This window comes from Schistocerca gregaria, chromosome 2 (genome assembly GCF_023897955.1).
Source record: "Schistocerca gregaria isolate iqSchGreg1 chromosome 2, iqSchGreg1.2, whole genome shotgun sequence".
Taxonomy (NCBI): domain Eukaryota; kingdom Metazoa; phylum Arthropoda; class Insecta; order Orthoptera; family Acrididae; genus Schistocerca; species Schistocerca gregaria.
In genome coordinates this window covers 816,028,301-816,047,145 of record NC_064921.1, presented here as the reverse complement: position 1 = coordinate 816,047,145, position 18,845 = coordinate 816,028,301, and the positions used below count along the sequence as shown (strand labels likewise).

The following is an 18,845-nucleotide window of genomic DNA, read 5'->3' as shown; positions in this document are numbered from 1 at the left end:
ATCGCTTTAGATTTATTTTTGTGCTTTCTAATGAAATTAGCATTTGCAATTTCTTCCTCCCACTCTCTAAAAAAATTGGCCATATCAATCAATAATCACAATATAACACACAAAACTGAAATCAATATTTCTTATTAATGAAACGTTCATTTAACTGTTTCTAAATGTTCCATAGACATCTGGCAAAACTGTATCTGTGCCTAAGCCAAAACGTGCGAAGCTGATGTGGTGCAGATGACCAAAGAGTGAGCATTCCAAGTTACGTGTCACAATTACCAGAATATTATTAAAAGTGTATTCAAAGAGAAGTCTTATCTGTAACTGTCAAAGTGTTACATGTTTCTGAAATGAAGTTCAGTGATGTGATGTTCATTAATTAACTGACTTCTTCTAGAGGTGGAAAGTTTGTTTCCATCTAAAAGAAAGAAATCACTAATGTGAATCTACTGATGTTATTTTCACAAACAGAAAGTTCAGAATTTTGGATTTATGGAAGAGAAATTACTGAATGATTCTTTTAATGGGCAGATACTAACAAGTCACGTGGTGGCTCTCAAAGCACCAGCAGTGCATAAAAGTACTGTGACCTGACACAGTTCTCATAAGAAGACATTTATTTTAAAGTTCATCAATGTTCTTTTGCTTCATTTACTACATTTCGTGCATGCTGGTGTATCTATCAGGAACAGTTCTGTGCTTAACTAACTGTGTAGTGCATAGAACCACTGTTTGCTTTGTGCCAGGAATTTGTTTATGTTTCAAGAATTGCTCGTAATACTCAGATTCCTCAGTCGACTAGTACATTTACATTTACATCTGTAATGCTGATCTGCAAATACACTTAAGTGCCTGGTAGGGGGTTCAATGAACCACATTCACAATAATTCTCTATTATTCCACTCTCAAACAGCACATGGAAAAAAAAATGAACACATATATCTTCCCATAAGAGCTCTGATTTCTCTTATTTTATTATGATGATCATATCTCCCTATGTAGTTTACCTTCAACAAAATATTATCGCATTGAAGGCAAAAAATGATGATTTAAATTTGCAGTCTTTAGGTGTGATTGATTTATTGTGTAACCGAAGTTTTAACAGATTCCTTGTAGCACACATGTGAATGACCTCACACTTTTGATTATTTAGGGTCATCGCCAATTTTCGCACCATACTGATATCTTTTCTAAATCGTTTTGCAATTTCTTTTGATCTTATGATTTTACTAGATGATAAACAACAGCATAATCTGCAAAAACTTAAGACAGCTGCTCAGATTGTCTCCTAAATCGTTTATATAGAAAAGGAACCACATTACCTTTGAAAACATCAGAAATCGCTTCTGTTTTATGCCATGACTTTCCACCATTTACTACGAACTGTCACCTCTCTAACAGAAAATCAAGAATCCAGTAGCATAACTGGAACGATATTCCATAAGCATGCAATTTGACTATAAGACACTTGTGAGGTCCTGTGTCCAACGTCTTCTGAAAAGCTAGAAATATGGAATCAATTTTAAATCCCTTGTCAATAGCACTCAGCACTTTGTGTGAGTAAAGAGCTAGCTGCGTTTCACAAGACCGATGTTTTTTAAATCCGTGTTGAATATGCGTCATTAGACCATTCTGTTTGAGATGATTCATATGTTCGAACACAATATACATTCCAAAATCCTGCTTCATATTGACATTAATGATATGGGCCTGTAATTTAGTGGATTACTCTTATTGCCCTTCTTGAATATTAAAGTGACCTGTGCAACTTTCGTCTTTGGGTACAGATCTTTCATTGAGCAAGTGGTTGTATACACTTGTTAAGTATGGAGCTATTGTACCAGCATACTCTGAAAGGAACCTTATTGGTATACAGTCTGGATCGGAAGACTTGCTTTTATTACATGATTTACATTACTTCACTACTCCAAGGATATCACTTCTAAGTTTATTAATGTTGGCAGTGCTCGTAGCAGAAGCAGTGGATTGGAGTAATGTGAGTTGACACAGTTCTCATAAGAAGTGGCTTATTTTAAATTTTGTCATTGTTATTTAGCTCCAGCTCCTATAATTCATGTGAGTTTGTCTATTTATCAGGCTGTCTTTAGTTCGGATGCCTATGAGCATCACCTGGGGAGCCAAACAGGGCGAATCCGAGGGTCACCATCCTTGTCCCCCAATCGGCCCAATTCTGTGGCTACCCCGTGTACTCCATGCACTGAAGTTGATCCCTCCCCCATGGTCGAATGGAAGGTCACTCCAAGGTGTGGCCGTCAGCAAAAGACTTTTTGGGGGCCAACAGAAGGACCTCCCTGGATCGTCTGACAAAACACGTTTCAGGTGCTATCTATGGATGACGAAGTTCCTGAGGTAAATGAAGTAGACGCCCTGTTCTGGAGGAAGCATCTAGGCCCACAAGGCCTGGGCACTCACAGAGACTGGGTGTAATGATGGTTGGAAGCTCCAGCATGAGGCACATAATGAGGTCTCTTAGGGATATGGCTGCAAAGGAGGGGAAGGAATCAAGTGTACACTCTGTGTGCAAACTGTGAGTAGTCATTTCAGAACTGAGTCTGGTCCTTTAGAACAGATCCCAGTGGATGGTCTGAATCAGAGGTACAGGTGGTTCTGCAACCATGAAAATTGCAGATTCCTCAACTTCCGCCACAGGATGGTGGGTTTCCTGGTTCCGCTAAATAGGTCAGGGGTCCACTACACACTGGAATCGACAACATGGGTCACTGGGGCTGTGTGGAGGAGAGTGGGCAGTTTTTTTTTTGTTTTTTTTTAAAAAAAGAAAAAAGGTTATAGTGTCTCGGGAAAGTACAGAGGGGGCTTCAGTTTCAAAGTATGCAGCACAGGAAGAGGGTAGACATAGTAACAATCAATAATGTAGCTGTTAACTGTCATAGATGTTCTGGGAAAGAGGCAGAGCTCCAAGCACTAATGAAAAGCACTGAATCTCAAAACTGCTATAGGTACAGAAAGCTGGCTAAGCTGGAAATAATCTCAGTCAAAATTTTTACAAAGGACCTAACAGTGTCCAGAAAGTACAGATTGAATACAGTGGGTGGTGGAGTGTTTATTTCTGTCAGAAGTGCTTCACATTGTAATGAAATTAAAGTAGGTAATTCCTGTGAGTTAGTAGAGGTTATACTGGACAACCAGAATAAACTAATAATTGGTTTCTTTTACCGATCCCCTGACTAAGATGATGCAGTTGCTAAACAGTTCAAAGAAAACTTGAGTCTCATTTCAGATAGTTACCCCAATCCTACAATTATAGTTGGTGGTGACTTTAATATACCCTCGATATGATGGTGAAAATACATGTTTAAAGTTGGTAGTACACATAAAATGTCATCTGAAATTGTACTGAATGCTTTCTCAGAAAATTATTATGAACAATTAGTTCAGGAGCCCACTCAAACTGTAAATGGTTGCACAAACATATTTGACTATTAGCAGCAAATAATCCTGACCAAACAGGGAGCATCATTACAGATGCACGGATTAGCGACCACGAAGTTGTTATAGCTAGAATGAATACTCTAACATCCAAATCCACCAAAAATAAATGCAAATTACACCTAGTTCAAAAAACAGATATAAATTTGCTTGACACCTTCCTAAGAGACAGTTTCCACTGCCTATGTGGTTTTAAGTCAAAGGAACAGTTTCAACGGCAATTGAGAGATACATACCAACTGAATTAATAAGAGATGGCACTAAGTCTGTAAGATCGGCAAAGTTTTACAGACACTTGAAATTAGCACAAACTTCAATGCGAGATGTATTTAATAGCTTCCACAATGAAACTCCCTCTCAAAACCTGGTTGAAAACCCAAAGAGATTCTGGTCATATGTAATGTACACCAGCAGCAAGATGCAATCAATGCCTTCACTGCACAGTACCAACAGTGATGTTATTGAATGATCTTACTGATGATGGTGTCAATAAAGCGGAGTTACTAAACATGTTCTCGCAAAATTCCTTCACAAAATAAGACAAAGTAAATACTGCAGAAGTTGCATCAAGAACAACTGCCAATACGAATAACTTAGAAGAAATAGATATCCTCAGTGTAGCAAAGCAGTTTCAGATACTTAGTAAAGGGAAGGCCTCTGGTCCAGACTGTATATCAATCAGGTTCCTTTCAGGGTATGCTGATGCAATAACTCCATATTTAGCAGTCACATTCAACAGGTCGCTCGAACAAAAACCTGTACTCAAAGACTGGAAAGTTACACAAGTGAAACCAATACCCAAGAAAGGAAATGGCAGTAATCCACTGTGTTACAGACCCATATCACTAACATTGATTTGCAGTAGGATTCTGGAACATACACTACACTTGAACAATATGAATTATCTCAAAGAAAACTATTTACTGACAAACAGCCAACATGGATTCAGAAAATACTATTCTTGTGAAACACAACTACCTCTTCATTTTCATGAAATAATGAGTGCTACTGTCAGCAACCACAAAACTGATTCCATATTTTAGATTTCCAAAAGGCTTTTGACACAATTGCCCACAAGCACCTTCTAATCAAATTGCGTGTCCATGGAGTATCGTCATGATTTCCTGTCAAAAAGGTTACAGTCTGAAATAATTGAAGGAAAGTCAGTGAGTAAAACAGAAGTAATATCTGGCATTCCTCAGGGAAGTGTTACAGCCCTCTGCTGTTACTGATCTACATGAACAATTTAGGAGACAATCTAAGCAGTGGATTCCTTTCAGTACACATGTGGATGGCTTCACACTTTTCATTATTTGGAGTCAGTTGCCACTTTTTGTACCACACTTAACATCTTGTCTAAATCATTTTGCAAGTCATTTCGATCATCTGATGACTTTAAAAGATGGTAAATTACAGCACCATCTGTAAACAATAGACTGTTAGCAGATGATTCTGTCATTTGATTGTCAAATGATTTGAAAAATGATTTAGATATCTGTATGGTGCAAATGGCAGTTGACTCTACATAATGAAAAGTGTGAAGTGAACCACAAGAGTACTAAAAGGAATCCGCTAAATTTTCGTTACACGATAAATCACACAAATTTGAAGGCTGTAAACTCAACTAAATATTTGTTGTTGCTGTTTGGTCTTCAGTCCTGAGATTGGTTTGATGCAGCTCTCCATGCTACTCTATCCTGTGCAAGCTTCTTCATCTCCCATACTTACTGCAACCTACAACTTTCTGAATCTGCTTAGTGTATTCATCTCTTGGTCTCCCTCTACAATTTTTACCCTCCACGCTGCCCTCCAATGCTTAATTTGTGATCCCTTGATGCCTCAGAACATGTCCTACCAACCGATCCCTTCTTCTAGTTAAGTCATGTCACAAACTCCTCTTTTCCCCAATTCTGTTCAATACTTCCTCATTAGTTATGTGATCTACCCATCTAATTTTCAGCATTCTTCTGTAGCACCACATTTTGAAAGCTTCCATTCTCTTCTTGTCCAAATTATTTATCGTCCATGTTTCACTTCCATACATGGCTACACTCCATACAAATACTTTCAGAAAGACTTTCTGACACTTAAATCTATACTCAATGCTAACAAATTTCTCTTCTTCGGAAACGCTTTCCTTGCCATTGCCAGTCTACATTTTCTATCCGCTCTACTTCAACCATCACCAGCACTGCTTCCCTTTCATGCCCCTCGAATCTTATAACTGCCATCTGGTTTCTGTACAAATTGTAAATAGACTTTCGCTCCCTGTATTTTACCCCTGCCACCTTTAGAATTTGAAAGAGAGTATTCCAGTTAACATTGTCAAAAGCTTTATCTAAGTCTACAAATGCTAGAAGGTTTGCCTTTCCTTAATATTTCTTCTAAGATAAGTCGTAAGGTCAGTATTGCCTCATGTGTTCCAATATTTCTACGGAATCCAAACTGATTTTCCCCAAGGTTGGCTTCTACCAGTTTTTTCCATTCATCTGAAAAGAATTTGTGTTAGTACTTTGCAGCTGTGACTTATTAAACTGATAGTTCAGTAATTTTCACATCTGTCAACACCTGCTTTCTTTGGGGTTGAAATTATTACATTCTTTTTTAAGTCTGAGGGTATTCCGCCTGTCTCATACATCTTGCTCACCAGGTGGTAGAGTTTTATCAGGACTGGCTCTCCCAAAGCCGTCAGTAGTTCTAATGGAATGTTTTCTACTCCCGGGGCCCTGTTTCGACTCAGGTCTTTCAGTGCTCTGTCGAACTCCTCCCCTTCCATCTTCATCTACATCCTCTTCCATTTCCATAATACTGTCCTCAAGCACATCGCCCTTGTATAGACCCTTATAAACTCCTTCCATCTTTCTGCTTTCCCTTCTTTGCTTAGAACTGTGTTTCCATCTGAGCTCTTGATATTCATACAGGTGGTTCTCTTTTCTCCAAAGGTCTCTTTAAGTTTGCTGTAGGCAGTATCTATCTTACCCCTAGTGAGATAAGCCTCTACATCCTTACATTTGTCCTCTAGCCATCCCTGCTTAGCCATTTTGCACTTCCTATCTATCTCATTTTTGAGACGTTTGTATTCCTTTTTGCCTGTTTCATTTACTGCATTTTTATATTTTCTCCTTTCATCAATTAAATTCAATATTTCTTCTGCTACCCAAGGATTTCTATTAGCCCTCATCTTTTTACCTACTCGATTCTCTGCTGCCTTCACTACTTCATACTACTACTAATTACTTAGGAATTACAATTCCCTCATCTGCAGTAATGCTGTGTTGTGAGGGATCCGTATTGAATGGGATTGATGGAGATCATTGAAAAAGTTCAAAGAATGGCAGCTCATTTTGTAATATCATGAAATTTGGGAGACAGTATCACAGATATGATACATGATATGGGATGGCTGTCATTAAACAAAAAGGTGTTTCTCACTGTGGCAGGACCTTCTCTGAAATATCAATCACCAACTTTCTCCTCAGAGTGAGAAAATATTTTGTTGGCTCCCACCTACATAGGAACAAATGATTTTGATTATAAAATAAGAGAAACCACAGCTCACAGTGAAAGAGTTAATGTTCATTTTTCCCGCACACTGTTCAAAAGTAGAATGGTACAGAAGTAGCTTGAGGATGGTTTGATGACTCCTCTACAATGCACTTAAATGTGAATTGCAGAGTAATCATGTCACTGCAGAGTGAGATTTGTTCAGTTAGAATGTGTAATCAACAAGAACTAGAACCAAAATGTGTAAATAAACTGCCAAATGTGCCATACACTGAACTACCTTCAGTTCAGCACCAGCTTAAGGTATAGTAACCTGGATTATTCTCTTGGATAACATACAAAGTCTGTTCACAGAATTCCAGAACATTAGTAATTTCATGCCAATGGTGTGTTGGAGCAAAATGCAGTTGGCGTCTCTGCACACGCCTGTATCTCACATATAAATGCCTGTATCTCACATATAACTAATGGAAGTTTCATTGTTGTACATCTGTTAGTTATTGTTCAGTACTGTATTGACTAGAATGTAGTCTCACATAATCTGCGAATTTCAAGATGTCAGAGTTAGAGAAGCAATGCATCTGCATTAAATTTTGTGTGAAACTCAAGAAGCCTTTACAGAGACACACCAAATGATGCAGGAAGCCTATGGTGAATAGTGCTTAAGCCATAATTGGTGTTACGAATGGTTCACACAGTTTAAATATAATCAGACAGAAGTTAACGATGACCTTTTTTCACGACACCCTTCGACATCTACCAATGACTCTCATGTCAGGAACGTCAACAAAACTATGCATGACAATGAAAGCCTGACTATCTGAGAGATTGCAGAATAATGTAACATTTCAATTGGATCACGTCATGAAACTGTTAGAAGGAAATGATCAGAAATGTGGTGAAACAATTCAAGGCTCCTGTATTATGATACTGCACCCACACATTTGTCCCTGTTGGTGCATGACTACTGCACAAAAGATGAAATCAGTGCTGCCTCATCCTTTGTATTCTCAAGACCTGGCCCCTGCAAACTTTTATTTTTTATTTCCCAAGTAGAAAACTCCAGTGAAAGGATGTATATTTGCAATGACAGATGAGATAAAAGAAAATTTGCAGATGGCACTTTGTGCGATTCACCAAAAGGTGTACCAAGACGGCTTCTGGAAATTGAAACGGTATCGGGAGTGGGGTATCAATTGTGAAGGAGAGTATTTCAAAGCAGACCACCCGCAATCAGAAAAGGTAAGTGTAGAAAATTTTTGTTGACAATGTTCCAGAATTTTTTGAACAGACCCTATATGAGTTCTACAGCTGATATTTTCTCTTAGATATACTTCAAATTCCTTACTGAGATTTGACAACTTCTGTCACAATGTTTTCATCTCAATTGTTTATAGGTATTATTCTGCAAAAATAAACTTGGTGTAGAAATATTCAAACTCTTTCTTTCCTTACAGACTTTTTCTGAGATATTTTGTATCCATTTAACAGCCCCTCACCACATGCTATGACTCTTCTACAACTTTGTAAAGCCTGATCTTGTTTTAATGGGTTAGAGTATTTATTTATTTTCAATGGTCTTCTCCCCACTTTCCAATATATCCTGTTACCCTAGCATAATTATTTCACCCTTTCTGTTTACTCTGATTAAACCAAATGTTAAGTGTAGACACATTAAGCAGCTGTTAAACAGTTACAAAGTATCTCAGAAAAAAGTCTGCAAAGAAAGAAAGATTTTGAATATTTCTACACAGTTTCTTTTTGCAAAATAATACCCATAAACAATAGAAATAAAAACATTGTGATCATCCTCATGCTCAGGGGTTATTTTTAAGCCTACAACAACCACAGTTTTCCATTGTGAAAATTAAGCAATACTGCAATGTTACTATTTTCATTGTATCTGTGTAGAAAACAAACCTGACATTTTCTAAAGCAGAAAGGTTTCTGTCGCCAGACAAAGCCCAGTTTTCTTTCAAGGCATGTATCTCTCCTTGTATGTTTTGAATTCCATCTTTCAGCTCAGTCTCTCTCATTTCCATAATTTCTACTTCTTTGGAGATAACATCACGGTCCTAAAAATAAAAGACGAAGGAAGAAACAAAGTTGGTTGGAAACTGATTTCTACATCAAAATGCATGGTGGAGGGTACATCATAACAATACTGTCGATTTTTAATTATAAAATTATACGAATAGTTCCTCCTTTGTGGAGGAGGGATTTACCTGATGGTGTCTTTTGTGTCTCAAGAACTGATTTTATAGTGACTTTTTTTTTTTATTAATTGTACCGTGATCTCCTGTTCAATTGTCCTCATTTTAGACTTGTTTCATTTAATACAGGGTATAACATCATGTGCAGTGCTATCTCTAAGGTTTTTTTATCTCACCTCCTCCCCCAGTATATTGTTCAAGGGGTGGCATGAAACATGTTCTTACGGGCTCTGATTTATACCATAGGAGTTGCAACAATAAAAACTATGGGGAATGTCTATGTAACATATTGGCAGTTGTACTGTAAGTGGTATGATATCATAGCTACTGTAACTCAAATTTAGAAGTGGGGTTGCTGACACCAAGCAGAAAGACAGACTACAGAGCAAACCAGAAGAAAAGTCGGAGAGACAGGAAGGCATCAATAGTTGTTGTGCATAGCAGAACCAGACTGCCAGTGAATGGCTGTAGAGAGTAGTAGTGAGGGATATACCCTTGCCTGTAGCTTCTCTTCATGAGCGATACAGTACACTGTGCCAGCAAATTTCACTCCCACATCCTCAATAGTAAAAGCAACATGGCACACAGGCATTGCAGTTTGAACAGGGTGTAAGAGAAAAAATGTGTCCACAATACATTAAAACTAGCTCAGTCCAACTAAGGTATGGTGTATAGGAAGAAACACCCTGTGAATTTCAGAACAAAATGACTGAAAAGAAACGAAGATATAAAGTTTGTGGTTTACAACTTAAGACGAGGAAAGATGCACATCTGCAATAGGCTTTCCTCTTTCATACACATCGTGAAAATAAAAAAATCCATGCAAAGTACCAGTAATAAAGCATACACGAATGGGCAAACAGGCAAAAACAGCTGCCCTAAAGTTAAAGAACCAAACAAGAACAAACAAATAATTATGGAATAGTATTTGAGCAGAAAAAAGCAAAAAGGAAGGAACAGCAACACACTTGGCAAATGTCAAACCTACAAATACAATAACAAGGCTGTCATTAATGACTAGATACATAACAAAAATACTGTAATAATGAGAAAGTGCCAAAACTGAGTGACAGAATAACCCTACAAACAACTATGGAGCAGTATGTGAACATGCACTAGAAAGAAGAAAGAAAGAGGAACACTAATGCTGATCTAAATTTAAATTACATGTATGTGATACTGTAAATATGGCACGCTACTGCCAAGCCATGAATGACCCCAATTTAAATATTTATCACCATTATGTACAATCACTGCATAATAATATTGATGCAGTTAATGTGTTACAACAGACAAACTAAAGATAGCTTAGTGATACATATGTCTTAGAAAAGGCTTAACCCTGAATTAATTAAACATAAAAAACAACATTCATTTTATCTTCCTACAATTTCAGAAATAACAGCAATCAGGATGGCATAGCGATTTATGTAAAGGAAAATATACATTTTACTACCCTACATGAATTAACTTAAACAAATGTCAGAAAGTACCATGAGGCTGATGCTATAAAAATTACGAAGTCCAGCAAGGTTACTGCTACAGTTTACCGATCACCATCTGGACATTTGGAGCTTTACTTAAATAAAATGGAATCATTGCTAAAGAAGTAAATAAAATGGAATGTGATGTGAAATTTGTCAAAACTTCAACAATAATTTTATCACAGAAAGTAGAAACACGAGAGCCCCTTTTGAGACTTGCTAAATTCTACAGTTTAAATGATGAAGTAAATGCTGCTACAAGAGTAACAGACACTTTCAGAACAGCCTTAGACCAGAGTCAAGAAGAGTTTTATGGTACTTAATTAAGATTTTTCACTGCAGGCTTTGGTGAACATCGTTCTCAAATATTAAGCTTTAAAGTAAAAGGTAGTGCTGGGAACAACATGTCTATGAGAACCACACATAGTTGCTATAAAAGGATAACACAAAATACTTCAAAGTAAAAGATAGTATTGGAAACAACATGTCTATGAGAACCACATGTAGATGCTATAATTAGGATAATATAAAATATTCCAGCAGTTTAATAAACAAAGAAAAACGGCCACAGCTTTATAAAATTAATGACATAAATAAAATTTAATACCTTTATTGATTTATTTATTAACTCATTGCTTTCAGATTGCATTTCCACAGAAAACTGTAACCATAAAGTGCAATTTTAGAACACAAGGGAAATAAGGGTTTCATGCCAGATAAGCCTACTACATAAATGTGTAATATGAAAAATTCTTCACTTGAATTACACAAATATTATATAAAAATATTCCAAACTACTAAGAAAAGTATAAAGAGGAGCAAAAATAATACATAATGATAACTACATATGTAATTTAAGAAATAAAGCAAGGCCATACAGAGAGTTACAAACAACAAAACTGGTGAAAATAGAGCATCATGTAATATATGCTCCTGACTATAAGTCTTACCTTAATTTTTAAGCTTTTTTTTTCTTTTTAGAAAATAACATTTTTATCATCTTTATGATTAGTTTGCAAGTCCAGACTAAAAACATTCTTACTTCATAAAACTAAATAGACCTAAAAAATCTCTGAAAATCGTCATATGACCTTTCTTCTTCCTTCTTTTAGTCATCGCTTTATCCTCTTTGTATGTAAGATGATCTTCACTGCCATGGAAAGCGTTACTTATGCCGCACTTCTCAAAAGATTTAATAATAATGTCTTCTCTCACTCTAGACCATGACTGTTTTATCCACTGACACACTTATTTCATTGTAGATCGTTTTAAAGCTCCTTTTGACATGAATTCATGTTGGATTCTATTCATCATCCATTTGTTCCATTCCTCTCTCAGATAAACTTCGAATGGTTTATTTATCAAAATATCAAGAGGTCACAATTGTAAAGTAAGTCCACCCAGAACAACAGCAAGCTCTGTATTTCCCTGTCTCAATTTCTCTTTCATAAGAAGAGAACTCTTCTTCAATAAAGCACCTTTCCTTCTCTCCCATGCTCTGTCAGTCAGTAATTTCATTCCAGCCTCGTCCATTCAACCCTTGTCATGTATGTGAACAACACCTGGAAGTATTTTAGCAGGTTTTGGCATTATTTTGCAATTGAACATGATCATTGGATTTAGTACTATGAGCACAACATGAAAGAACAACACTGTAGTGTATTTTTTCGTGGCCAATCGTTTTTTATAATTACATTTTTAGCATCTTTCATGGCAGTAGTTCTATTATTTGCCAGATCAAATGACAGAGGAGTTTCATCCAAATTCGCAATTTGGCTTAGCGCCACACTTGTTTTCTTTCATTGCTGAATAATAAAGCGACAAAAAGATACTATTTTCTCTTCATTCTCGTTACATTTTCTGAGCTATTTTGAATTTGGTTCAAAAGCTAAGTCCATGACAGTTCAGAAACCTGTAGTGTGATGGTGGCATGGGAAGGAGAAAGTGTTAACAAACTTGTGAATCCCCACACCTCATGTTCGTCACGTTGGTGCACTGCTGCTGTCAGTTGAATCCAAGGTTACCAGATAGAGATAGGTTTCCTGCAGCACGCAATATACGGCCATTTTTAAGACTGGTGGAAATTTTAAATCAAACACTGGACATTTTTAAATTGATTTCAAATATACAATGCACTTGAATTTTGGAGGCAATTTTCCAAAGAAAAAAGTGCATCTTATAGTTCATAAAATATGGTAACACTATCAGAAGAAAATAAAAAAGTAATTAATCTCTTAGAAGTAGCCAACACATGGCAACTTTCTCACAGGTGTTGCAGATAATAAAATTAAACACAAATAAGACTGTCCAGTCTAATAAGTACAAAATAAGTGCATCTGCTAGGCCAATGAACATCCTTACTATCACACAAGAAGAAGCAGTAAAATCAATAACAGAACTTACAAATACAAACTCCGAGGGCATCAATAATATCCCTAAAAAAAACTTGAAGAAGAAGAGTGCTGAATTACTTGCACACTAATATGACTGCTCAATTCAAGCAGGTACTTCCTCTGATGTATTGAAAGCATCTACAATAATTCCATCATATAAAAAAGATAATGTAGATAACTAGAAGTCCATCACAACTTCTCCTTGCACTTCAAAAATATTAGAAAAAGTTAAAAATGACCAACTAATGGAATAAACAACAGGAGTATTTATTGACCTATCAAAAGTTTTTGAAATGGCAAATCATAACATTCTGCTGTCAAAACTGGAAAAGTATGGAATTCAACGTCAGTCCAACAGCTCAATCGGCTCCCTTCTGAGCGGTCACAAAAGAGCAATGAGCATCAAACACATTAACGTCAGCCTTAAAACTACTTCTGAACACTTATTAAAATATAATCTAATTAAATTCAGTGTACATCAAGGATCACTGTTTCTTTCGTACTTTGACAATATACACTCCTGGAAATGGAAAAAAGAACACATTGACACCGGTGTGTCAGACCCACCATACTGCGAGAGGGCTGTACAAGCAATGATCACATGCACGGCACAGCGGACACACCAGGAACCGCGGTGTTGGCCGTCGAATGGCGCTAGCTGCGCAGCATTTGTGCACCGCCGCCGTCAGTGTCAGCCAGTTTGCCATGGCATACGGAGCTCCATCGCAGTCTTTAACACTGGTAGCATGCCGCGACAGCGTGGACGTGGACCGTATGTGCAGTTGACGGACTTTGAGCGAGGGCATATAGTGGGCATGCGGGAGGCCGGGTGGACGTACCGCCGAATTGCTCAACACGTGGGGTGTGAGGTCTCCACAGTACATCGATGTTATCGCCAGTGGTCGGCGGAAGGTGCACGTGCCCGTCCACCTGGGACTGGACCGCAGCGACACACGGATGCACGCCAAGACCGTAGGATCCTACGCAGTGCCGTAGGGGACCGCACCGCCACTTCCCAGCAAATTAGGGACACTGTTGCTCCTGGGGTATCGGCGAAGACCATTCGCAACCGTCTCCATGAAGCTGGGCTACGGTCCCGCACACCGTTAGGCCGTCTTCCGCTCACGCCCCAACATCGTGCAGCCCGCCTCCAGTGGTGTCGCGACAGGCGTGAATGGAGGGACGAATGGAGACGTGTCGCCTTCAGCGATGAGAGTCGCTTCTGCCTTGGTGCCAAAGATGGTCTTATGCGTGTTTGGCGCTAGCAGGTGAGCGCCACAATCAAGACTGCATACGACCGAGGCACACAGGGCCAACACCCAGCATCATGGTGTGGGGAGCGATCTCCTACACTGGCCGTACACCTCTGGTGATCGTCGAGGGGACACTGAATAGTGCACGGTACATCCAAACCGTCATCGAACCCATCATTCTACCATTCCTAGACCGGCAAGGGAACTTGCTGTTCCAACAGGACAATGCACGTCCGCATGTATCCCGTGCCACTCAACGTGCTCTAGAAGGTGTAAGTCAACTACCCTGGCCAGCAAGATCTCCGGATCTGTCCCCCATTGAGCATGTTTGGGACTGGATGAAGCGTCGTCTCACGCGGTCTGCACGTCCAGCACGAACGCTGGTCCAACTGAGGCGCCAGGTGGAAATGGCATGGCAAGCCGTTCCACAGGACTACATCCAGCATCTCTACGATCGTCTCCATGGGAGAATAGCAGCCTGCATTGCTGCGAAAGGTGGATATACACTGTATTAGTGCCGACATTGTGCATGCTCTGTTGTCTGTGTCTATGTGCCTGTGGTTCTGTCAGTGTGATCATGTGATGTATCTGACCCCAGGAATGTGTCAATAAAGTTTCCCCTTCCTGGGACAATGAATTCACGGTGTTCTTATTTCAATTTCCAGGAGTGTAAATATAAGCAAGGAACAAGACAGATTGCTTCTCCTCTTTGTGTTGCAGATAGGCACAACAAAAAGATTGTTGCACATCTAGTTTTTGGACACAGCCATCTTCAGAAAGGGAAACACATTCCGGTCCAAGTGTCAGGGACAGTGGTCTTGTTTGCTTGCTTATATGAATGTGTGTGTGTGTGTGTGTGTGTGTGTGTGTGTGTGTGTGTGTGTGTGTGTGTGTGTCTGTGTGTGTGTGTTTTTTTCTTTTCTGAAGAAGGCTTTCGTCAAAAGCTGAATGTGGATGTGTCTGTCTGCAACTCAGTGTACCATCTTTATGGTAAGTAGCAATATCTTTTTCCTAATATAGTTAATACTCCAATCTGTGGTTTCCAGTGTTTAAATTTAAACATGGATGACAATAAAATTATCATATCTGCAGACATCACAATTCTGTTAAATGGGGAAAGCATGGAAGAATTACAGAAAACAGTATACACTCTCACCAAACAAATTATGAACTGTGCACAGAATAATCATCTTATAATAAATAGTAATAATAAATTTAAAAAAAAACACACTATTGTAGAAAAATTTCACAGTGCTCTGAACAAAGAAATGTACATTCCCTCTCTCTCTAACAATGACGAACCAGTTCGTAATACAACATACAACAAATTCTTGGAATTATGACTGCAAAGCAATGTGCAACGGAATAAGCATAAATAGAATATCTCAACGCAAATTTAAGTGAGACCTGCTAATTTCTGTGCTCACTAAAATCTTGCTATAGTGAGGAAACAGTAATGAGTGTATTTGATGTCTACCTCCATTCTCACCTTAAAAATGACATAATAAAAGCAGCTTTCAGGAACACAGACCTAGAGATTCATGTGAAGCACTGTTTAAGATCTGTAGTATCTCTCCTTTACCTTGTACCTACATCAAGAAAACTCTTACACTCTTTAAAATAAATGTAATAGGTAAGAACATCAGATTGTAAAAAACTATGATAATACCACTTTCACTTTACCAGATGAAACAATAACTTACGTATAACCTCACAAAAAATCCCTATACAAAAACTGTCCTTTCCACTTGGGAGTTAAACTTCATAACAAAGTTCCCAAAAAAATAAAAGCAAATACTGAAGCCAATACCTTTGGGAAGTCTTCAAAGTTGTGTTACAATGGTAACACTGACAGCAGATTTCTGGGATGTTTGGTTGGTGAACTTTAAAACTAACAACAATGTAGGAAAAGAAAGATTGTTGCTTACCGTAAAAATAGCACGTTAAGTTGCAGACATGCACAAATAAATGACACTTACAGAAAGCTTGCAGCCACTGCCTTCATCAGAAAAAGAAAGAGAAGCACTCACCATTCATTCACACTATCAAACACACCTCACACACACAAGTACCAACTCTCCAGCAGTTCAGAACAGAATTAAAAAACTAACGGTAATTCAGATGTCACAGGCCTGCAGAATAATAAATAGTTGTGAGAAGGAATAATGAAATAATTAAATAATTTAAGTTTGGTCAATATAATAGCTGACATGGGATTTGTAGGTGAAATTATGTTGTGTCTTTCTGACACAATAAAAGATTGTAGGCAAAAGAATAGCATATCTACAGCTGTGGAAAGGATAGACTGCTACACACCATAAAGATGACATGCTTCAAGTTGCAGACAGGCACAACGAATAGACCATTACGTATTAAGTTTTCAGCCAAAGCCTTCATCAGAAAAGAAAAGCATGCATGCATCCACATAAACAAGCACACCTCACATATACATGGCCAATGTCACTGATCACTGATCTTTGTGTGTGTATGTGTGTGTGTGTGTGTGAGAGAGAGAGAGAGAGAGAGAGAGAGAGAGAGAGAGAGAGAGAGAGAGACAGAGAGAGAGAGAGAGAGAGAGAGAGAGAGAGAGAGACAGGTGTTCTTGCTCCTGAAAGCAGGTGTGGTTCTCTTTGCCAAAGAAGACTTTTTGTTGTGGCTGTCTGCAACTCAACATTGTAGAATGAAGGCTTTCACAACCGGGTGACATGGCTGTTGACATACTTTTCGGGATGTGAGGTCGTGGTCCAAGAACTTATCTGCTCCTTACGTTTCGTCCAGGACTGCGCTGGACTTTCTCAGAGGCGCTGCTTCGCTGAGTCTTGCCGACTGACTGGTTGGGTGTCTGAGAGCGACTTATATATTGTGAGAAAGGGGGGGTGTGGTTCGGGAGACACGTGATGAGCAGTGATAATCCATAGGAAAGTTAAGATTGACTATTGATTACCACCTTGTCAAAGATAAAACTTGTTAGCATTTTTGTAGAGCCACTGTCCATATATCGCTAAGTTTCATAGCCTCCTCTTTCCTATTAAAATTATCGTGATGTTTATAAATTTCAATAGCTTCTCTATATAACCGTGGATAGTAATTTAACGTTGTAGATAAAACTTCGGTGTCCAAAAACTTCACTTGGTGGTTGCCTGGTTGAAGAGCATGTTCCGCTACAGCTGATTTTTCTATTTTTCCAAGTCGACAAAGATTTTTATGCTCTTTCAGTCGCGTATTTACACTTCTTTTGGTAGTACCAATATAAACTTTACCACAGTTACATGGAATTTTATACACACCACATGTCGACATGGGAGGGCATGAGCATTTGGATGCTGAAGTGAAACATCTGAAGCAGGCTTTTGAAAAAAATGGCTACTCAAGAAAACAGATAAATAGAATTTTGCGTCCAAGGAACAGAAGACCAAAAGATAAAAATGAACCACAACGACAGAAAAATACAGTAGTTCTCCCTTTTATTAAAAAAGTAACAGATTGGATCGGTAAGATTTTACGAAAACATGACATAAAACCGGTCTTTAAACCAACAAAGAAAATGTCAAGGACTACGATCTGTGAAGGATAAACGCCCTCCCCTGTCGACATGTGGTGTGTATAAAATTCCATGTGCCTGTGGTAAAGTTTATATTGGTACTACCAAAAGAAGCATAAATACGCAACTGAAAGAGCATAAAAATCTTTGTCGACTTGGAAAAATAGAAAAATCAGCTGTAGCGGAACATGCTCTTCAACCAGGCAACCACCAAGTGAAGTTTTTGGACACCGAAGTTTTATCTAACGTTAAATTACTATCCACGGTTATATAGAGAAGCTATTGAAATTTATAAACATCACGATAATTTTAATAGGAAAGAGGAGGCTATGAAACTTAGTGATATATGGACAGTGGCTCTACAAAAATGCTAACAAGTTTTATCTTTGACAAGGTGGTAATCAATAGTCAACCTTAACTTTCCTATGGATTATCACTGCTCATCACGTGTCTCCCGAACCACGCCCCCCTTTCTCACAATACATAAGTCGCTCTCAGGCACCCAACCAGTCAGTCGGCAAGACTCAGCAGAGCAGCGCCTCTGAGGAAGTCCAGCGCAGTCCTGGACTAAACGTAAGGAGCAGAAAAGTTCTTGGACCACGACCTCACATCCCGAAAAGTATATCAACAGCTCAACATGTTATCTTGACAGTGAATAGCAATCTATCCTTCCCGTAATTTCAGAAAATCATATCTGACAATGCAACGCAAATATTTGTTCATCACCTGTGTCTAACGTCATGCTCCAACCTAGAATAAGAATGATACCAAGTCACAAGTAAGGCTGGGATGCTACATAGCACAGACTAATTTTAAGTAGATAGGTAGAGTATTTTAGGACTCTGTGGGTAAACAAATAAATCTGAAATAGTCTCATAGCATTTTCCAATCTTCATGAGAACTGCTCAAAAGTAACGTACTCCTAAAATAGTGTGAACATCTCAGATTTATTTCATAAGCATAACATGTCATAGGAGCAATGATGTACATGA

General features: G+C 38.3%; 1 protein-coding gene across 4 annotated transcripts in view; it reads right to left on the bottom strand.

Moving 5' to 3' along the window:
• LOC126335145 (uncharacterized) overlaps positions 1-18,845 on the bottom strand; it is a 174,647-nt gene that overhangs the window by 22,443 nt on the left and 133,359 nt on the right. For 3 of the 4 annotated variants that reach the window (XM_049998106.1, XM_049998107.1, XM_049998105.1), the window contains exon 6: positions 8,890-9,044. In XM_049998106.1, coding sequence (XP_049854063.1) covers positions 8,890-9,044 — 155 coding nt within the window. The remainder of the gene's footprint in view (positions 1-8,889; positions 9,045-18,845) is intronic. The other variant, XM_049998108.1, reaches the window with a different exon arrangement.